General features: G+C 52.7%; 6 protein-coding genes across 6 annotated transcripts; 2 read left to right on the top strand and 4 right to left on the bottom strand.

Moving 5' to 3' along the window:
• Positions 1-47: 47 nt before the first annotated feature.
• Z520_04810 (uncharacterized protein) lies at positions 48-1,214 on the bottom strand (the record flags this gene model as incomplete). Its single annotated transcript, XM_016775314.1, has 3 exons — positions 48-110; positions 133-771; positions 852-1,214. 3 exons carry the CDS (start codon positions 1,212-1,214, stop codon positions 48-50), a joined length of 1,065 nt encoding a protein of 354 aa, XP_016633357.1.
• A 530-nt stretch (positions 1,215-1,744) lies between these two features.
• On the bottom strand, positions 1,745-6,243 carry Z520_04809 (uncharacterized protein; the record flags this gene model as incomplete). Its single annotated transcript, XM_016775313.1, has 2 exons — positions 1,745-1,945; positions 1,996-6,243. 2 exons carry the CDS (start codon positions 6,241-6,243, stop codon positions 1,745-1,747), a joined length of 4,449 nt encoding a protein of 1,482 aa, XP_016633356.1.
• Positions 6,244-8,501: 2,258 nt separating this feature from the next.
• Z520_04808 (uncharacterized protein) lies at positions 8,502-9,481 on the bottom strand (the record flags this gene model as incomplete). The annotated part of the gene is made up of 3 exons (XM_016775312.1): positions 8,502-9,308; positions 9,359-9,394; positions 9,452-9,481. 3 exons carry the CDS (start codon positions 9,479-9,481, stop codon positions 8,502-8,504), a joined length of 873 nt encoding a protein of 290 aa, XP_016633355.1.
• Positions 9,482-11,011: 1,530 nt separating this feature from the next.
• On the bottom strand, positions 11,012-13,375 carry Z520_04807 (uncharacterized protein; the record flags this gene model as incomplete). The annotated part of the gene is made up of 3 exons (XM_016775311.1): positions 11,012-12,497; positions 12,548-12,971; positions 13,033-13,375. The coding sequence occupies 3 exons, from the start codon at positions 13,373-13,375 to the stop codon at positions 11,012-11,014; spliced, it is 2,253 nt and encodes a 750-aa protein (XP_016633354.1).
• A 700-nt stretch (positions 13,376-14,075) lies between these two features.
• On the top strand, positions 14,076-15,798 carry Z520_04806 (uncharacterized protein; the record flags this gene model as incomplete). Its single annotated transcript, XM_016775310.1, has 3 exons — positions 14,076-14,555; positions 14,602-14,902; positions 14,975-15,798. 3 exons carry the CDS (start codon positions 14,076-14,078, stop codon positions 15,796-15,798), a joined length of 1,605 nt encoding a protein of 534 aa, XP_016633353.1.
• A 621-nt stretch (positions 15,799-16,419) lies between these two features.
• Positions 16,420-18,498, top strand: Z520_04805 (uncharacterized protein; the record flags this gene model as incomplete). The annotated part of the gene is made up of 1 exon (XM_016775309.1): positions 16,420-18,498. The coding sequence occupies one exon, from the start codon at positions 16,420-16,422 to the stop codon at positions 18,496-18,498; it is 2,079 nt and encodes a 692-aa protein (XP_016633352.1).
• Positions 18,499-18,710: the final 212 nt, after the last annotated feature.

Genomic DNA, 18,710 nt, shown 5'->3' with positions numbered 1-18,710 from the left:
AAATGTCGGCCCTCGATTTCGTCGTGAATCGTCATCCCTCAGTGGAATCAATTTGTCAATCGAAGATCCCGGCCTGCGAGATCGAGCAGCAGTAAAGGATCTGGTATTGTCTGTGTTCACCCTCTCACTTACACTACCAAAACTTGAAGCATTATGGCTTCTAGGCGGCACTGAGGCGTCCGTTTCTGGTGTTGGAAGAGTCTGGGTTCCCTTTGCGTGCTTGGCTGTTCCGGTTTGTGAACCAAACTGACCTGGCTGCGGTACCGGCGGAAGCGGGTCCTGAGGCTTCAGGGTTTGGATGTGAGAAACCCATGGCTTTTGTACTAGATTGGACAAGTTTGATCTCGTGGCCCCTTGGATCTGGCTGGTGTCGTTGGTCGAGACCATCACGGGCGTCTTTCTCTTGTCTGGGCACGCTTCACCGACGTTGCTATTGTCGTCTCTTTCGACTAGATCAAGGGCAACTGCCTCTTTGTCCGCTCTGACTTTCTCTGACGCTACCAGTCTCTCCAAGCCAGAATCGACCGAAGAGTGTGCTCGACCTCTTGCTTCATTAGACACACCGTCTTCGAGCTCCTGTTCTCCTTCTGATTCACCATCAAAGCGGCTCGTTTCTTCATTGACGGCTGACCCTAGTTGTAATCCTGTGCTTCGAAGACTGTGATGACCTTGGTATCCTCGCCTTAGTTTTTGCGCACGACGCTTGAGTTTGTCCGGTTGCTGTACATTGCCGGTAAGTAGAGCGGCCGCGATTCTGGCGGCGGCATCGATCTGATTACCACTGTCAGGACTTTGGCAACAACTTTGGCCGAAAACAAACCATCAGGTGGTCAAATAGGGAAACAACTTACAGGAGTCAGTGCAAACCCCAACTTGTAGTGTAGCATCTGTGATAAAAGCCAGACATATTCTTGCTTTTCCAAACGTCGATCCGCATTCGGGTCCGGGTCACCGCCAGGAAGAGTCAATGGGCGAATTCGGTTCTGCAAATCCCAGACCGATTCGCGCGAGAACCATCGGACTTGCAAGTCTTGAGGGAGTCCCACCTGGAGACCATGTTCTGGGGTCCAGCGCCACCGATCTTCCCGGTACAGGTCACCCAAGATGGCCAACTCAGACGCGTGTAGTTTCTTCAGTTTGCCCAGAGTCAGATCGATCAGTTGGCACTCCTGCGACCTTTGCGACGATAAACTTTGGAGAATATTCTCGTCCATCTTCATCCGCGGTCCAACTTCTCATGCCGAGGAGAGGCATGCTGGCAGGTTCAATTTAATAGGGTCAGGTTCGGAAACGACTGAGGTGCTTTCGGACAACGATTCGACAGGTCTTGATGAGCCGGAAATAGCGGGATCAGAGTCGTGCGAGGCAGGAAGAGAGCGAGTTTAGGATTCAGCAGACTTGCGATGTAGTCAGTGCGGCAGGTGGGTGGCAGCTGCTTCTGAGTTTGACAAAGCCCGTGTCATCCTGAAGCGCACCATGGCGACCTTGAGTCTACATCACATGTGAACAGCGAGGCTCGCGTCGAAGTCGAGCTAGGAGGGAAAGAGGAAACGGAGATTCAACACATCCTTCAACGCCCGCACGTTCACCTCTCGGGATCACCTCATAAAGCGCTTTCGATGTATCCAGTAATCACACAGTATCAAGCCTTTATGTCCATCTTGCCCTCTACTCCGCCAACGGGCTCGCTGCTGTTGCTGGGGCCTGTGAAGTATTGTCATACCATCTAGACACAATCGCAAGCCTAAAATTCAACACCACGCCGAGCTGGGCCCTCCAATGTCGCCCTCATCTCCTTCGCCTTCCTGGAGACCACCGGCATGATTTGCAGCGCCGGATCGGTCGGGTCACGCTCCGCGATCGTCATGTATAGTCGCTCGAGTTTCTGAATCAGAGAGCTCAGCAGTGCTGGCGCATGTTGCGCTAAATCGGAGATTTCGGGATCCTAAAGCCAAGTGTCAGGGCATGAATAACAAAGTATCAATCAGTACTTACAGCAAGATCGACCGCATTGAAGGCGGCAGAAATCCATTCGAGTCGTTGAGCCGTATTTGTCTCGAGGCTATTTCCGATGGTGACGGCGATCGAGAAAGCGATAAGCGGCGAGACATCGGTTGCGAGATACTCGGGAGTGAAGTGAATAAACAGTTTGTCGAACAGTTCCGCCGGTTGAGCCGACTGAAGCCATTTGATTGAAGCTTCCTCGTACCGCCCCTCACTCATCAAGTGGCTGATCTCTTCCAACTCCAGCTCCTCCTTGGTCTTCTGTCGCTGAGCTACTGGTCGGGGAAGGGCGCGTGGCGATGGCGTCATACGAGCTGTTGATACCTGACGAGACACTGGGGATGAGCCGGTTTCTCCGAGAAGTGCGAGCTGTCGACGATCCTTCAGGATTTGACCTTGGAAGGCCACTTGAGTGTCGGACATTTGCTGCAACGCCTCGGCTGTGGCTTGCAGGACTTGGCCCAACTTTTCCAGCCTCGTCAGGTCGTTTCGTCGGTCATTCTCCAGTTGACGGATCTCATTCCGCAGGCGGACTTCAACCTCAGATGCGGCCTTTTCAGCTGCTGAAACTGCTAGGGTCTTGAATGTCGGCACCACATGTTTCTGCATGAGATCGTTCAGCTGAGTTTCGATCTGTTTTGAAATCTTTTGCGAGACCGTGTCTGAAATCATTCGATTCATTTGCGGACTTTGCAGAGCTGCATTGAGAACAACAGGCAGTTGCGCGCCTAATTCATGGGGCACGAGAGAATGGAGGGATTTCGCCACAGCTTCTCCCACTTGGCTGCCTACAGCTTGCACTGTGGCCCCTGTAAGTGCTGGAACTATCGATTGTTGCATTTGAGCCGAAAGAATACGAGAAAGTGATTTTTCGACGTTGGTGCTCAGGGTGGTTGACACCAAACGAAGCAGAGCTTCTTGACGGGCAATGGCAGCAGAGTCTTGGACGTTTCTATCATTCTGGATATTCTGATAGAGGGAGTCCAGCTCTTTGCGGAACTCAGTGGATACCGCTTTCTCCACTTTCTTCAGTTCCTTGTCCAGCCAACCACCCGAGATCCCAACGGTCACCGCTTCAGGCTTCGCCGATACTTCAGCGGTTGAATCAGATGGGATAGCAGCAGCTTGTGCAGCAGCTTGCTCCTGAACGGGTGCCACATCTGTAAGTGCCGGAGCGGCCATGGCCGCCGAGGTTGTTTTGGCAGTTGAGTCGGCGAGCGCGGCCTTTTCAGACAGCCGTGATTCGTTTGATGGAGCAGATTTCTTCTTGCTCTTCTTGCTTTCCTTTACTAAAGGAGTTTCAACATTGGTGGCCTCTGCGAGCGGTTCGGCGCCGTTGCTGAGAGGCTGCGCAAGCCCTTGTTTCCCCGGATCCAAGTCTTCAGGTTGCACAGTCTCCACACGTTCGGTAGAAGTTTTCTTCCCTTGCTTCTTCTTCGAGCTCTTAGTTGCTGGTGCTTCTTCGGCCGGACTCTTGTCTTGGGTTCCCTCTTCGATCACACTCCCAAGGCGCAGCTCTTTCAAGCTCACGTAACCTTCCTTGGCAGCATCGATCCCATGAACCACCTTGTTGTTTGCATCCCAGCCAATGTCCTCCTTTGTAATGTTGAGGCACGTAACACCTTTGGAATGCACAACGTAGAGCTCGAACAGCGGCGTCTTCTCGTCCAGAGTCCTCTGCTCTTCCGCAGTTCGATAGATTGGAAGGAGCTCAACGCTCCGAAGCTGACCCTTCTCTGCAAACGACATTTCACGGATGCCACTCATGCAGGCTGTAGAATCAGGCTTCGGCAATTCCGGATCCTTCGCAGCAATGTGTTGCACGAATGCAGCCTGGGACAGAGAAGTGCTAATCGTATAACGTGGCGCAGAGAGGTGGATGAAAAAGAGCGAATTTCTGGTCGGATGGCCGACAACAATAATTCCACTATTTGGATGATAGCACACGCTGCAGATGCCGTCAGTCTCATTTTCGTGAGGGAAATTGATCTCCTGAACGGCTTTGCCAAGGGCAATATCCCAGAGTTGAAGAGTGTGATTCTGCCTCAACCCGACAAGAACGTATCGGAGCGCTCCTCCTCTGACATATGGACGAGCCTTGTCCACAAAGAGGACCGACGTCGGCCATGACTTCTCTGCGGGGGATGCGGTGGAAAGAGACAAGATTGGGAGATCGACAGTCATACTGGCAAGCCGGGTTGAAGTGGCATTTGACTCGTCAATCAGCTTACGGATGTCCCAGAATCGTAATCTTCCGGTCTTGTCCAAAGAGACGATCAAAGTGTCATCTTCGCTGAAGATGAAGTCTTTCCCTGCTTTCCCCGTCGAGATCTGAAGCGATCGTTCTTGAAAGAATTTTTCGACGTCGACACGTCGATTGTGCTCACTGATGCCGTATCGCGGAGAGAGCGCAGTTTCCGGCCAGACGAGATGGATTGCCTTGCCGCGTCCAATTGCGAAGAATTCAGGGTGGCGAGAGCTTCTCTTTGCCCGGGTTTTGAGGACACCACCAGCCGCATTCTCGTCAGCCGGGGGATATGGTGGGAAAATAAGGCTTTCAGTCTCAAGCGCATTTTTCTCGAACAAATCATTTCCGTCCTTGTTGATCGTTGCATAATACACGGTACCGCTAACCCCGGTCCCAAGAAGCGCCTGATCGTCCGATGGCTCGCCAGCAGCAGAGGTGGTGCATAGTGAAACATTGAATATCCGGTCATGAGAATTCTTGAAGACTTGTCGATCACTACCGTCGTCTTGTCTAATGATGCGCATGCCACCGTTCTTGACCAAGGCATAGGCGATGTATTTTGATGTCGCAGCTGCCAAAGAACGGTCCAGTTGATCAAATTCCTTCTTCAGTCTTGATATCTCCATCACCCCGTCATCTCTAATGCCGACGCTCGAAGGTTTGCCCAACTGCAAGGTTATCGTAACAAACGGCTTGATGGGAAAGTTGTAAACAGGTACAGTCCTAGAGGACTCCTTATTCGGCGACTCTTCCGTATCTTCCCATTCATCACCGCCGTCGGCCAGCTGGTCGATCTTCTCCACACCAGAGCCTTCGTCTTGTTTTGCACCCTTGCCAGGCTCCTGATGTATCACCTGTTTTGTTTCGACTGTTGACTTCGTCTCCGCTGGAGCGGAGGCTACAATCTCTTCCACCGGCGCTGCGTCTTCTTTTTCGGCCTCTTGATTTGCTGCAGTGACTGAATCTTCGGGCGACAATATAACATTCTTGGATGCCGACGGTAATCTGGGAGTGAGTATTTTCCTCTTGGCAGCAGGGTCCCCTGTCGCCACGCGTGAATTCGTGTCTTCCGGGAGATCATTACCAGACTCGACATTTGATTGAAGAACGTCAACATTGGCAGACTTGGAAGCCGCTGTTCCTTCTTTAGGAGTCTGTGCCCGAGAGGCACTCAAGGACGCTTGCAAAGCTTCGAAAGGGTTCGTGTAGATGAAGATAGGTTGATTCTGAGCTGTCGGCTTGGTATCCGTACCAGCAGCTCCGAATGAGGGCACCTCGGCTGTGGAATTGGGACCGAACAAAGGGGCTGGTGACTCTGTCTTGGTCGGCTTTGCCTCACCTGATTTCGCGTCGGAGTTGACATCTGATAATGGGGTCTGCGGTTTCTCAACGAGATTTTGGCGCGTGCTGATGGAATTGCCCAGCGTGGTTCTGCTGAGGAGCTTGAGGAGCGCATCTTGTGACGCATCGCGACCAGTTGTAGAATGTGCTTGATCGCCGCCACCACCGCCGCCTTGATCTTCCAGGTTCGGGGGAGATTGGGCTGTTGATCCGTCTTGTGCAGGGGAAGGTGACATCAACTTCGCTAGGAGATCCGAAGCTGAAGTCGAAGGTCCTTGTCCAGTAACGTTTAGTGCCGGCTTGTCACTCTTCTCTTCCGGGACAGTAGCACCATTGCCGGCAGAAGAAAGAGGTCTTGAGTTTGGGTTCTGGGGTGTAGAGGTCGAAGGTCCGAAGTTAAGCAGGTTCAGCAACGACTGCGCAGTGGCAGAGGGGGCAGCTGCGACTGGCTGAGCCATTTGGTTGTAGGAGTTGCGGTTCGCAACAGAAGTGGCAGGAGGAGGAGGGCTCGAGGGCAACGGAGAGGCGCCAGTGAAGGGAGAAGTTTGACCTGCAGAGGTGGGTTGGAGTGGCGTATGGGATGGGGCCGGGGAGTCGCGAGGCTTCACCATCAAGTTGGCAAACAAAGCTTGTAGGTCGTGGGATGACATTATTCCAGTCAATCCAAGAACTTCCAGGCCGAAAAGCTCACGATTCGAGTCCTAGAAAGCAAAAGATAAAAGGGTTCTGCGTTGCCCGGATGCTACACCGGGAACCAGAGACGAGGGGAGAATGAATGACAGCACCGAAACGTGCAGGAGAAAGAAGACGATATTATTGTCAACGCACAATCAAGCGGGAAGGTGGGTGGCTGGTGTTTGCTGATGAAAACACGACGCCCTGAGCCATCTAAAGGAAGGTGAAGATGAATGAGGCGCCAGAAGAGAATCAGACTCCCATACGGCGAGGAGTGTCTCGTCAAAATTTCTCCGCAGTCTTGACTCTTGTAGCTCCAATTCGATCAAGACTGCGGCCACCAATTAGCACGTGCCGGCTACTGTGCGACTGCTCGGTCACTCCATGCAAGCACCTGAAAGCCCCGATTAGCCAAGCAGGGCGATCCTCCCAGTGGGTGCCAGTTGCGAACTGGCCTCTTCGTCGCCCCGGCAGAACCCTCCCGTGTGGCTAGTGGGCGTCTCGCGCGCCTAACAACCGTACTCGGTACGCAGTAGCCTGAACTCGAGTACCGAATACCTCAGAGCCTACCAGGTACCAGTGGCAGGCTGCTGTACCGAGTACCTGAATACGAGGTACAGCATGAAGTGGAAGTCCAGGTACAGAATAGCTAAGGCTGGTATCACTGCTTCCGCAGACCATAAGTGTCAATTCACCCTCTTTATCCCCTGATGCAGCAGCCGCCATAGTGACATTACTAAATTCACCTTGCTGAGTACTAACGCGCTGGTGACGTTCACTCGTTCTGGCTTGGCCGTGCCAGTCTGTTCCAGTTCCCACACCCTCTCAAAAAGTTCCCACCTGCATACATCACAAGTTCGCAGCCCTTCCCCCTCTCAGCGCCAACCCGAAAGTCACAAAGTTGTATAATACTTCCTCCTTGTTTCCACAGATCTGAGAGCACATCATATCAATGCCAATGTATTGTCTTCGCTCGTAAGTGCACTGCACGTCTCATGACGCGAATCAGGACATGTTCTAACAGCGGTCGTGCGAGCAGATACCTCCCACTCCTTTTGCTCCCTCTTCCCCTCAGCCTCTCGCCCATACATCTCATCCTTTTGCTCTTCCTGACTTACCTCCTCAACCGCCCGTGCATATACTGCTCCTTCCTGCTCATAATACTCTTCGCATCGTCATGTCACTGGTCAAATCGGTGCTTCATCGACCTACCTCAACACTCCGACGCCGGGGGTCTATCCTCATATGAGACGATTGCGACTTGGTTCACTCCGAGACTATATACCACCAACTTCGCGAGCAGTGCAGGGAACATGTCGGGACAAGCAAACAATGGGACTGGGGTGTCAGAGATGGGAGACTTCCTCACAGATGTTGCACGGACAACAATCGCCGGCCTTGCGAACGCGGTCAAAACTTCGGCGGAGGAACTCTTCGATGAAGCTCGACAGACAATAATCGGGTCCACAGCCACAACAGGGGCGGAACCAACAGCTTCGGCTACATCGTTGCCGTCACTTCTTGACACGGGGATCGGAACCCACTGGCTGAGGAATTTACTAGGGCGCTCGGAATGGACTTTACCTTGCGTTGGAGTTAAGTTGGTTCTCTGATGTATTGTACGGCGGCTCTTGGTTTGTGACTCTCTGCTGGAAAAGCCATGCTCGATATTGCGGGTGTTCTTCTGTCTTTGAGTACGGAGTGTTATGCTGTCGATCAACATATCTAGGTACAGAATATTGTTTCAAGAACAAAGGTGCAGAGAGATCTCATATGTTGTCCGTCCCGCACAAGAGTATCTCCTTGCCGGACTACTACTATATTCTAATCTAGGTCAAATGGTTGCTGTAGGATGCCAGCTCACAGCCCTCAAGTCGATGGGAAGAAATTGTTTTTGCCCATGAATCACGCTGAAATCGACCGAAACCTGAAACCTCCCAGGAAATTGCGATCAATACACATTTCACAGATGCCAAACGCTGCGTAACTCGTCAAGCTATCATGCCCAAGCCTTCCAATTGGGAACATTAGCATATCGCGACAAAGAACAAGGCCACTCCTTGTCAGCGTCACAGGAGGCTGTCGCATCGGTTCCGCCGTCTCCCAATATTAGAATTTCTTTACCTGCAGTTGCCCAGGCCAAAAAGAGAAATTCGACGGCAAGTTATGGTCGACCAAAGACTTTTACCCTGTGACGGCCTTTTTAAAACCCCCGGCTATAGTCCTGCCACAATCACTGGATCGGCCAGTCGTCTTCAGTGATTGATGACCAGAAGACGAACACCGCCACGACACTGAGGAGCGTGAACAGGGTCTCAAAAAGAGTGCCGTTGATGTCGCCACTGGTGCCTTCGCATATGTGCTTCGAGATCACATACATGAAGACCTGGCCGATAGCGAAGAGGAGGGCTGCGGCGAACAGATAGACCATTGGTTTCGTTTCGCCCAGGATTCTGAGAACCAGTATCGACTCGAGGACGAAGAACAAAAACAGGAAGACCAAGGGCGCAAGCTGGTACAGCGTGTAGAGGGCGTAGTTCTGGTGCGGGGGTTGCAACGAGCTGTCCCAAAACCCTGTCCAAGAGAAGGCCGTGTCGAGTGCAATATAGCCAGTTCCAATGAATAGTGCCAGCGCGCTGAAGCCGATCAGTCCCAGTGACAAGCGCGTGCCGTCGTCCAGTAATTGGTAACCCACGACTGCGTTCATGAGCAGGATCCACATGGTCGCCACGATGGCGGCCAGATGGACGGCCGTGAACCCTTTCCGCACATCATTGTTCAATGGAAATCCGCCAGTTGTGAAAATTTCGCAGATCTCAATGATCAGGTATCCGACTAGGAACATCTGCATCTCCCGGCGACCGACTGCGGCAGCTTTCCTTTCTGCACGCCATATCAGAAACAACGTGACGACAATGGCAATGCCACAGAGCAGTATCGAGCCCAGGTTGGCGAGATTGCGGTTGTTACTCAGTGTGATTCCACGCAGCACACAGCCGCCATACAAAAGGCCAGGGGGTTGGTTGTTCGTGACGAGAATCTGGAAAGCAGTTAGAGGGGGAGCTCACGGGCGGAGAGGGAAGATCTGACATTGCATATAGGGAGTGTCGCATCGCGACAGAAGTCCTGCAGTCAGTAGGTCAGTGACTGGGAAAGCACACTCCAGATTTTGAGAGGCCTTACTTGGAATTTTCCATACTGTGTTCCACCCATTTCCACACCAAGGTCAAGCAGCTGTGGTATCGATGACGGTGGAGGAGGTAACGAGAGGGAGGGACAGGATAGAGACTTGAAACACCATGCGCTGTAGACTTGGGAGGAAATCTCAGATGACGGAACTGCGCTTGTTTCAGACGATTCGAGCAAGCTGCGCTGGCAGGGTGGTCGTAGGGTGGCAGAGGTTTCGTCAATCGGTAGTTGGAGGACTTGGAAGTCAATGGGATTATTTTTGGAGAAGAATGTCCTGTGAAAGACGGAAGGAGAGTGGAAGAAAGCGCCGTTGACACGCAAGGAGCAGGATTGGTTGGGTTTTTGCTGCAGGGTGCGCAGGTGCGCAGGAAACCAGAAAAGTTGGCAGGGTGACTACCTCGTACTTGATCCGAGTCGGCAAATGGTGATGGGGCTGGAAGGGGAGGATGGACGAGGGGGGCAGGAAGAGAAAGGACGGAGTAGGGAGAATAGTCCCTTGCAGATCTGGCACTTAAGATTCAGTGGTTGCAGGAAGTGAATAGAATGATGTGATGGAGAGTCGGATAGATGGACTGCTTGATGACAGCTCTATCTTGGTTTTCTGTACGCAGTGAGCATGCTCTGGTGTGAAGAGGGAAGGGTGTTGGTCTGTCTGGGGTGTCCGTCGGAGCTGTCAAGTGTGCAGCACCAAGCAACACGATAGCAGGAACTACCCTGGGTAGGTACTCGTCGAGGTCGTATCTAGCCCCGACCAGGTACGAATAGGTACGAATAGTGAGATTGGCTGACGCGCTGGGAAGGGCAAGGGGAGGGTGCCAGTCACCTACGGGGCCACGAGTGGATCGACGGGAACCAGGTCGTGGCGTCGGAGAACAAGCTGCAGTGCCCACTGCCCAGAGCCCAGCCCAGCCCAGCCACGGAACCACGGAGCCCCAGCTGTCGATGGGCGGGAGATTTGAGCACTGTAACATGAAACACACAGCAGATGCTACCTACAGGTAGTAGCCTGAACAGAGATTGCCGAGTGATTGTTTCCAGTGCCAACATACTTGCTCGTTGACATACATTTCTGCTATTGTTACCGCTGGACATACATAGGTACCTAGGTAAGAAACCCAAGCGTGATGATCAACGCCGCCACGGCCCACGACCAAGATAAACGTGCATGATTTTCGGTGGCAGTGCAGGCTGCATGCGAGTTCCTGCAGCTTTGTGTGCTGCTAGCCTGTTACTCGTAGCTGCCCCCGCCCCCCTAAGGTCCAAGGCACCAACGCCCCCACCAGGCCTTGCTAGTGCCCACAGGCAGGTACATGGTCGTGTTGAACTTGTACTTAGGTACCTAGTAGATACTCGGACGCGGCATGGCTCGCCGTACCGTAGATGATCACGCGTCGGGCTTCTTTCACTTCCTCTCCCATTCTCTCGCTATAGGCATCTGCGAGCTCCGTGTGCAACATGTTTGTTGGTGAATTCGGTTGCAGCCAAGTACCTAGGTACCTAGGGATGCATGACTGAGCGTGCCCGTCTATGCTGCCCATTATCCGTGTGGTGACCTCAAGCAAGCACGAATATGCTTGGCTGCCAGTGTTCGAACCACTCTTCCGGCAATAGCCTGGAACTGACATACGGAAGGATGCCAATGCGTTTATAAGGCAGCATCCGGCTTTCGCTGTCGTTGTATCGGTTCAGGACCAAGAACACCAGCCGTCGTTCGCTTGCCATGTTGAGCAAATCGTCGTCGCCATCGTCATCCTCTAGGATGTTCGAGCTCTTCACTCGAATGACAACAGAGGCAAGAACCGTGACAGGGCACGAAAACTCCTCCTGCTTGCCCGTGGTTGACCTTTCGACTGCACCTTCTACCCTCTCAAGCACTGAGTCTGGGTACATGGTGAAACGCTGTTCTGCAATAGTGCACGTATACTCGAACGAGCTATTCTGCGCCAGGTCCTCCTCCCCCGTCGCCGCGAGCTTGCGCACGTCGAGAGTCGCGGGAAGAAGATAGCCGCGCAGACCAGCAATAGCAAAGTCAACATTCGAGAAGCCGTCGCAGTTCTCAGGCCATGAGACCACACCAAGGTCGCACACGGCCTTGAACTCATCTTCAAAGTTGATGCAATGGTCGACCGCGCCCTCGATTGATGCCCAACTCCACGAAGGTGCCCGATCATCCACTGGGCGTCCTGGCTGGGGCCCATTTGAGCCGTAAGCCCCGGATGTCCATGCCATGGCTACCGGTAGATCAGCTTTCCACATCCCCGCGATGTACTCTCCACACAGAGAATGGAGGCCTCGAGCGACTGCTTGCAGCGCTGGTAAGCGGTCCATCTCCTTTGTTAGTTTCAGCTGAGAGTAAGCAGGGATTAAATGTGTTCGCCATAGAGTGTATGCTCGTTCACGCTTCTCATCCGCCGTAAGCTTCCGAGGCTTTGTGCAGTCTGGACAACGGCCACAGGGCATTGCATTCCCGCTTTTCAGAGCATTGAACCTCATGACCAGCTCCATACTCAACTCTTTCGAGTCACGTCCTTTGAGGAAGGCGTCCGGGCCCCCAAGGTGTTCCTGCAGCAACGATTGATAGACTTGTCGTGTACTTCCGTTTCTGGCGTCCCATCCTTCCAAATTGAAGTCTCTTCGCCGCCCGCCACATTCACAATTAGTCCCCCTCAAGCAGTCCCATTCATACTCTTTTCCGCAGAAAGACAACAATCTCCGTGACACAAGTCGCTCCTGGAAAGTCCAAGCTCGGTGGTCTAAAGGCTCCATTGGGGCCGCCGGTCCGAGGATGGTTGAACGCCATGCATCTCGGATATTCGATGCTATGTCATGCCTTCTGTGCCATGGTAGGTGTTCGCGAACGCGAAACTCACCTGTACCGTTCTCTAGCTTCGGATGATGGATCGTGTATGACGTGCTTAGATGTTCACTTCGGTTCTGCAGGAATCCTGCTTCGTCGGTGTCGGCCACAGAAGCAGCAATAGTCAGCACCGCCTGTTCGTAAATGCTACCCATCTTAGCAGCCTCCTTCTCCCAGTCCTGACTAGACAAATCCATCAGTAATCGCGCCGTTCCAAGGGCATTGGTACTTACAGGCTATCTTGCAGGATACAAAGTGAATCGATCCAAATATAGTCGAAGCCTAGTTCTCGAGTAACTCGAATGGCATCTTGAAATGTTTTCGGCAGAGCCTGCCAGTCGATCCCGTTTTGCCGTTCCTCTAGTGTTGCGGTTGTCGTCGTCAATGTCTGCGCAGAGCCCCAACAGTGGCTCAGTGCTACATAGCCTGCGGCCTCGTCCTTGGTGCAAAGAAGATACGGCGGCTTCTTTTGGTCGCCCACGTACAGAACGCGAGTTGGGAGCGCAGAGATGAGGTCAGACCGGCAATGAGGATGGTTTTCCCGGCATTGCTCCAAGGTCGCTTTGATACGCGCAATACATGCGCTCTCGAGCGGGTGTATATGGATATCATGCCCCGATGGAATTTCTTCTGAAATATCTGACAGTCTGACCGTATCTAGGATCAAGTCATGTCAGCAATCACGTCGTCCAGCATTGCGAAACTTCATATGACAAACCTTGAGCGGCGTACACCTGGTATGTTTTCCGCGTATTCCAGTCACCCTTGAGCATATAATGGATTTTTAGACCAAATTTTTCCTTCAGCTTGTACTTGATATTGTACTCCTCGTCGATTGCGGTGCCAAGAGCTGTTTCCAAGCCTCGTTGGACTACTTGACACATCAAACAACGCTGGCTTGCAGTTACCAAGAGGTCCTTGGCTGAAATGCCTTCCGTGGGCCGAGAGAGGTCTTCCGGATGGCATCGACACAGCTCGAAATATTCTTTCGGCGTCGCTCCTGTTTTGCCTCGGACCTGCCGGCTCAGGACGTTGAGCAAGCGCAGAATAGCTGGATCCATGCCTGAACCAAGCGACCAATTCTCGTTGATGAACAGCTGTCGGAAAGGTGAGTGCGGCTACTTTGGGAGAAGCACTGCGATACTCTGTTTGAAGAGGTCCACGGGTGTTCAGATGCACAAGGCTGCCGTTTCACAGAGTTGAACAACAATCGCTGAAAACCCGCGGGAACAAAGGGCCTGACGAGCATAGTCTGGAGCATTGCAGTCTAACCGTGGTCTATGCTCCGCCGCCTGGAACACCATTTTGCTGTTTCAGCCGCTCACCCAGATGCAAGGATACTCAGGCAGCAGCGCAAGGGGGTGGGGGGAATCTGCCAGGCTCCATGAGCTCGTATGAGCCGGACGTCTAATCCGAGATGATAAGTATGCATGGAAGGTCTATACTACTTGTGAGCCGTTCGGCTGTACGAGGTAAGGCTCACTAGCTAGCATCGCCCCTTCAGGCCACCACTGTCCTCCTCGCTTCACACAACGTGAAAACTTCAAGCTTTCTCGGGCCGTGGCTCGGTTCGTCTGTGGAGAACTTCGTGCTCCGCCCCCCAAGATAACCTGTCGTGCCTGCAGGGTCGGACAGCGTCGCTAGCATATCAATGGCAGTGCGCGCAAATCTGTCTTTGCTGTCATTTCTTTGCTCTTCTATTCCCTCCAGCCGCGTGCGAAGTGTGTTACGAAGTAAGTCGAGACAGTATTGCCGTTGACTATGGCAAGAGGCCATGCCTCTTTTTTCAGCTACAAATTGAGCAGACCGTATCCTTTCCGCTGGTTCACTCCAGTGGTCGTCGTGGGCGGCATCCTGCTCACTGCATTGTTCTCCGTCCTCAACTACGCAGCCAATGGATATGTGCTTGGAAGCACATTTGTTGCTGACCCAAACTCCACACTCGCCGAGAAGGCTTGGTTCGAAAAGCCGCCACTCTCTTACCAAAGTAGATTGTCCGCGAGTTGTCAGCCAGCCAATATCGCTCCCGGTACTCAATTGACGGCGAATTCTGGGCTTCAATATACTTTGGGCAACGTCTGGACAGATGATGGAACCGGTGTTGTGGCCTTGCCGTCTTTGACGTACCTCAACAACTCTTTCACAAATTGTAAGTTCCAGGGCATCCAGATCTGCCTCGTCAACTACGATCCTGAAAGCAATGGGCCTCACTGGACCTGGAAAAGAGACTCTAGCGCAACGGTAAGCATTGACCGCCATGGTACACTCCCCCAGCTGATATAGGTAGGGATATCTGACTTGCTCGGTCGACAATGGGCGGCTCCCAGTCCATCTCAATTTGAGCATCACTGTCAAAGGCGCCTTGCAGATGGACCCAGGAAAATTTGGGTATGAGTTTCTGACCGCAAAGCGGCAGACCCAAGCCAGTCTCTGGTTTGGACAGCTTCTCATGTATGTCCGCTCCAACGGGGGAATCGTTCCCGTGCAAGAGCTTACCGCTTTCAGGTGGAAGAACTTCAACCAAATCCTTAACCAGATGGCACAAGTGAACGAGACACAGACGGGGATAATCACCGGCGTAGGAATATGTAAGTAGTCGATCCGTGATACTTCTGCGATGCGCTGACCTAGGATGCATGAAGATGTCGCTCAAAATCCAGGCACGTCGAATACAGATGAATCGAGCGTTTTACAAGACGACTTCATGACCAGCTCAGACCAAACAACGGGCTATGCTGCCAACTACGGCATTGTCGGCGGCAGCCGGGTCGAGATCGGCAACCCACCCATAGTAGATACGACAATTGGAGAAATAAATGTCGGACGTGCAGTCGACTACTTCGCAAAGTCACTTTACTCTTTCGTCCTGGCCGATCTCGGTCAGAGATTCGGCCCAAACGTGCTCGCCGATTCAGGAATTCTGGACGAATTCTGGACCGCATGCTCCAACGAAATTTTTCAGGATGCAGGCTATGGTTTTGCAGCACTCGATATCATGCCTATGAGAAGCTTCGACACATTGAAGAACACGACAGGTCCAATTGGCATTTCAAAGGCGACTCTCAACGCACAGTACTTGTGTCAAATACCACATCGAAAAGACACTGGTTCCATCCTCGTTGCCGTCATCGTTGCGGATCTTGTTTTGCTACAGGCTGCTTGGAAGCTCTTTTCCTGGATCACCACGTTCTGGCTGGAGAAGAAAGATCCTGAAGCCAAGTTCTGCTCGGGTTGCGCTGCAAAATTAGGCCCTCCTTTGGTGGGTACAGAGGGTGGTGGCGTGGATAGATTGCGCAATTCGTATGAAATGTCCAAGGGCAGTTTCTGTGGATCTAGAGGGTCTCACTATGCAAAAGTGCTCACTACACAGGTGGGAACCTTGGCTGGGGACGGCGCCGAAGAGCCCACTACCCAGGTGAGAGTCCTGGCTGGGGACAGCGACGAAGAGACCTTGAAGTTTTCAACTCTACATGGGCCGACATGATGTAGACAGATATAAATTTAGCAAGAGGCTCCCGCAACTCTCTCAATCAGAACGAGACAGCCTCGCCTCCGCAGGTAGAAAGATCAAGAAATACATCTCTTTCCTGCTTGTCCCAGAGAGGGTGCAACATACCTTCTTTCGGTCAACCATGTACCTAGGTACCACTTCCCCGATCAGTGAAGCCCATTTAACCTTCCTTTGTCAACCCGGCCCGATGCCCCGGAAAATATATCCACCGTGTCTCGGGATACTTTCCTTGAGTGGTCATTTTGGCTGCTTAGCAGGGCGACAGGCCACTAGGCCACAGCTAGCGCCACCTGTGGGGGCATAGCGGCGGCAAGATCCGCAGCTTATGTACGTGACTCGAACTGCTGCAAGATCTTCTCGATCTTGTTACCCGCTCGCCGCATGCGATCTTTGCACTTCGCATCCTGCGACTGACCGATACCGACGGCGTCCTGCATCGACAGATCCTCATCGCAATACTCATGCCCCCGGGATGTCGACTTTTGATCTTTCCATCCGCGAACTGATCTAGACGTCTGCGCGACACGAGCTCTCTGATCCTTTCATCCTCTTCCGCCCACTCCCCCGCCACAAGCCAAATTGCGCTTCCCCACCATGGCCCAGTCATCAACCCTAGCTCGGCCTCGCCGTGCTCCTCGAGTCCGGTATCCGAACGACGATAGCGACACCGATGACCTCCCTGAGTTCACTCTCAATCCTCGTCCGAGCCGAGCTGCCCGTCGGATACAGACATACAGAGAATCGAGTGAGGACGATAACGATGACCGCTTAGACCTTTCTTCGGATGAATCAGACTCTCAGTCGTCCTCCGACCAATCGAGCGTTCAACCTCAAAGAGGCGCGAGATCCCAACTACCTACACAGAGGCAGTCATGGCCACCAAAAAGAAAAGCAGAGGCGCAGCGCTTGCTCAAAACGAACAAGCGACAAAAAACTTCATCTGCAAACAAGAAGCAGAGCCAAATGAATGCGAAAGGCGTAACAAAAACGTACAGACAACAAAAGCCTTCATCTTCCACCAACAGCCGAAGCCAGATGAATGCGAAAGGCGTAACAAAAACGTACAGGCAACAAAAGTCTTCATCTTCCGCCAACCACCGGAGCCAGATGAATGCGAAGCGCTCTGTTGACCTTCCGTTTGCATTCAACACCGCCCGAATTCCTCCGTGGCAACAACTTCCGTACCATGTACTCGTGAGCATCATGCAATATGCTGCCTATCCACTCTACGGTCCGACGTCGCGAGCACAGCCCTCGATCAACTGGCTGTGTGAAGTGGGAACCCTGTGTCGCACCTTTCACGAAGCCTGCACGGCAGCTTTACTCTACAGCCCTCCTCTGTACCCTTCATGGCGAGCCCACTGTCTCATGGGGTTGCTCGCACAACCTCCCGAGGAACTTTCGACGGATTATCGCAGAAAGATCCATTTCCTCGACATTGAGGTCAAGCAACTCCTTGTCAGGACGAGTGGCATCTCGATGGATAGGTTGATTTCTATGACCCCTCAGCTGCAAGGGCTAAGACTCTACTCCAACTATGATGACCTCACAACTGTGATATGGGCACAACCGGCAGCGAAGAAATTCAAGTGGAGCTATCCGACAGAGCTATTCGAACGTTTGGAGACTGACAATCTCTTCATGAGAAGTTTTGAGTGGAACGGAAGATTTCCGAATGCCATGGACGTCCTCAAGGTGGCTGTGAAGGCTCATTGCAGACCTTCGTTCAGCCGCTTGCGCGACCTCACATTTCTCAACCTGACTCTACCCGAAAAGGCCAAAGAGACAGACGTTATCTCTGCGCAAAGCTTACTTGCCGGAGTGCTCAGTAGTGTGCCTGAGTTGCAGTTTCTATCATTGCGGAATTGCGGCATTGTTGACGAAGTCACTATGCCAACGCTTCCGCCCGGACTCCTGCATCTGGAGCTGGCAAATTGTCCCGGTCTAACTTCTGACGCTCTGGAGGGCTATTTGACGCGCGCCTCCAGTCTCCGAGTCCTCAAGCTTGACGGCAACCAGTCTATGGATTTGGGTTTCATCGCAAACCTCCAATCTCTGTGCCCTCATTTGCAACACCTAGAGATCGATATGCTTTATATCGATCCGACTTCCTTCCGCGACCGCGAGCCGCTCTACGACGAGTTACTACCTAATGGACCTCCTACTTGGCCCACCGACCTTGCTAGCATCTCCATTGAAAATATGCGTCAACTGACGCAAGACGACGCAGAAGAATTTCTCGCTTCGCTGGTTGAGTCTTCTGAGCGTCTGCCGCACCTGAGGAGACTCAACATCAAGGCGATTTTGAAAGGCGCCAGCTGGCGCGACCGTGCAAGCTTCAGACAGAGGTGGCTGCCGAAGCTAGAGAATGTCTTTCTCAATACTGAAGAACCTTCCAATGTCGGGAACAAGTTTTCGAAGAAGGCACCGTCTACATCGCAGCGACAGAGTTCTCGGATAGCAAATGGCCACCTCAAAAAGCTCAGTCTCAGCGATACCACCGACGAGAGCGACGCGCCCGCTGCGAATGCAATCCACGGCAGATGTGACGTGGTAAACCTTGTGATCTCAGACCAACGACCTGCCGAAACACAGTATCACGAAAACGACTTCCTTGATAGTGAACCGAGCGATGACGGAGAGTGGCGCGGGGATAGTCAGCAGGTTTTGTAGGATACGCATGGTCAACAGACACGATGTCTGAGTGCTGAGAGCATAGGCTGATGGCTGATTGGATCAGTGATTGGTAAAGAGTGCTGACTTGTAAAGGGTTCCAGGTTTCATGGTCAGGAATAGATTGCGGGTCTAGAAAAGGGTCGGGATTGGACTTGGACTTGTGTACGACATGGAACAGGCAATGAAACAATTGCCAGGGATCGATAGGT

The sequence above is a fragment of the Fonsecaea multimorphosa genome (genome assembly GCF_000836435.1).
Source record: "Fonsecaea multimorphosa CBS 102226 unplaced genomic scaffold supercont1.8, whole genome shotgun sequence".
Taxonomy (NCBI): Eukaryota; Fungi; Ascomycota; class Eurotiomycetes; order Chaetothyriales; family Herpotrichiellaceae; genus Fonsecaea; species Fonsecaea multimorphosa.
Note: the sequence above shows the minus strand (reverse complement) of the source record. Positions and strands in the feature narration are given on the sequence as shown.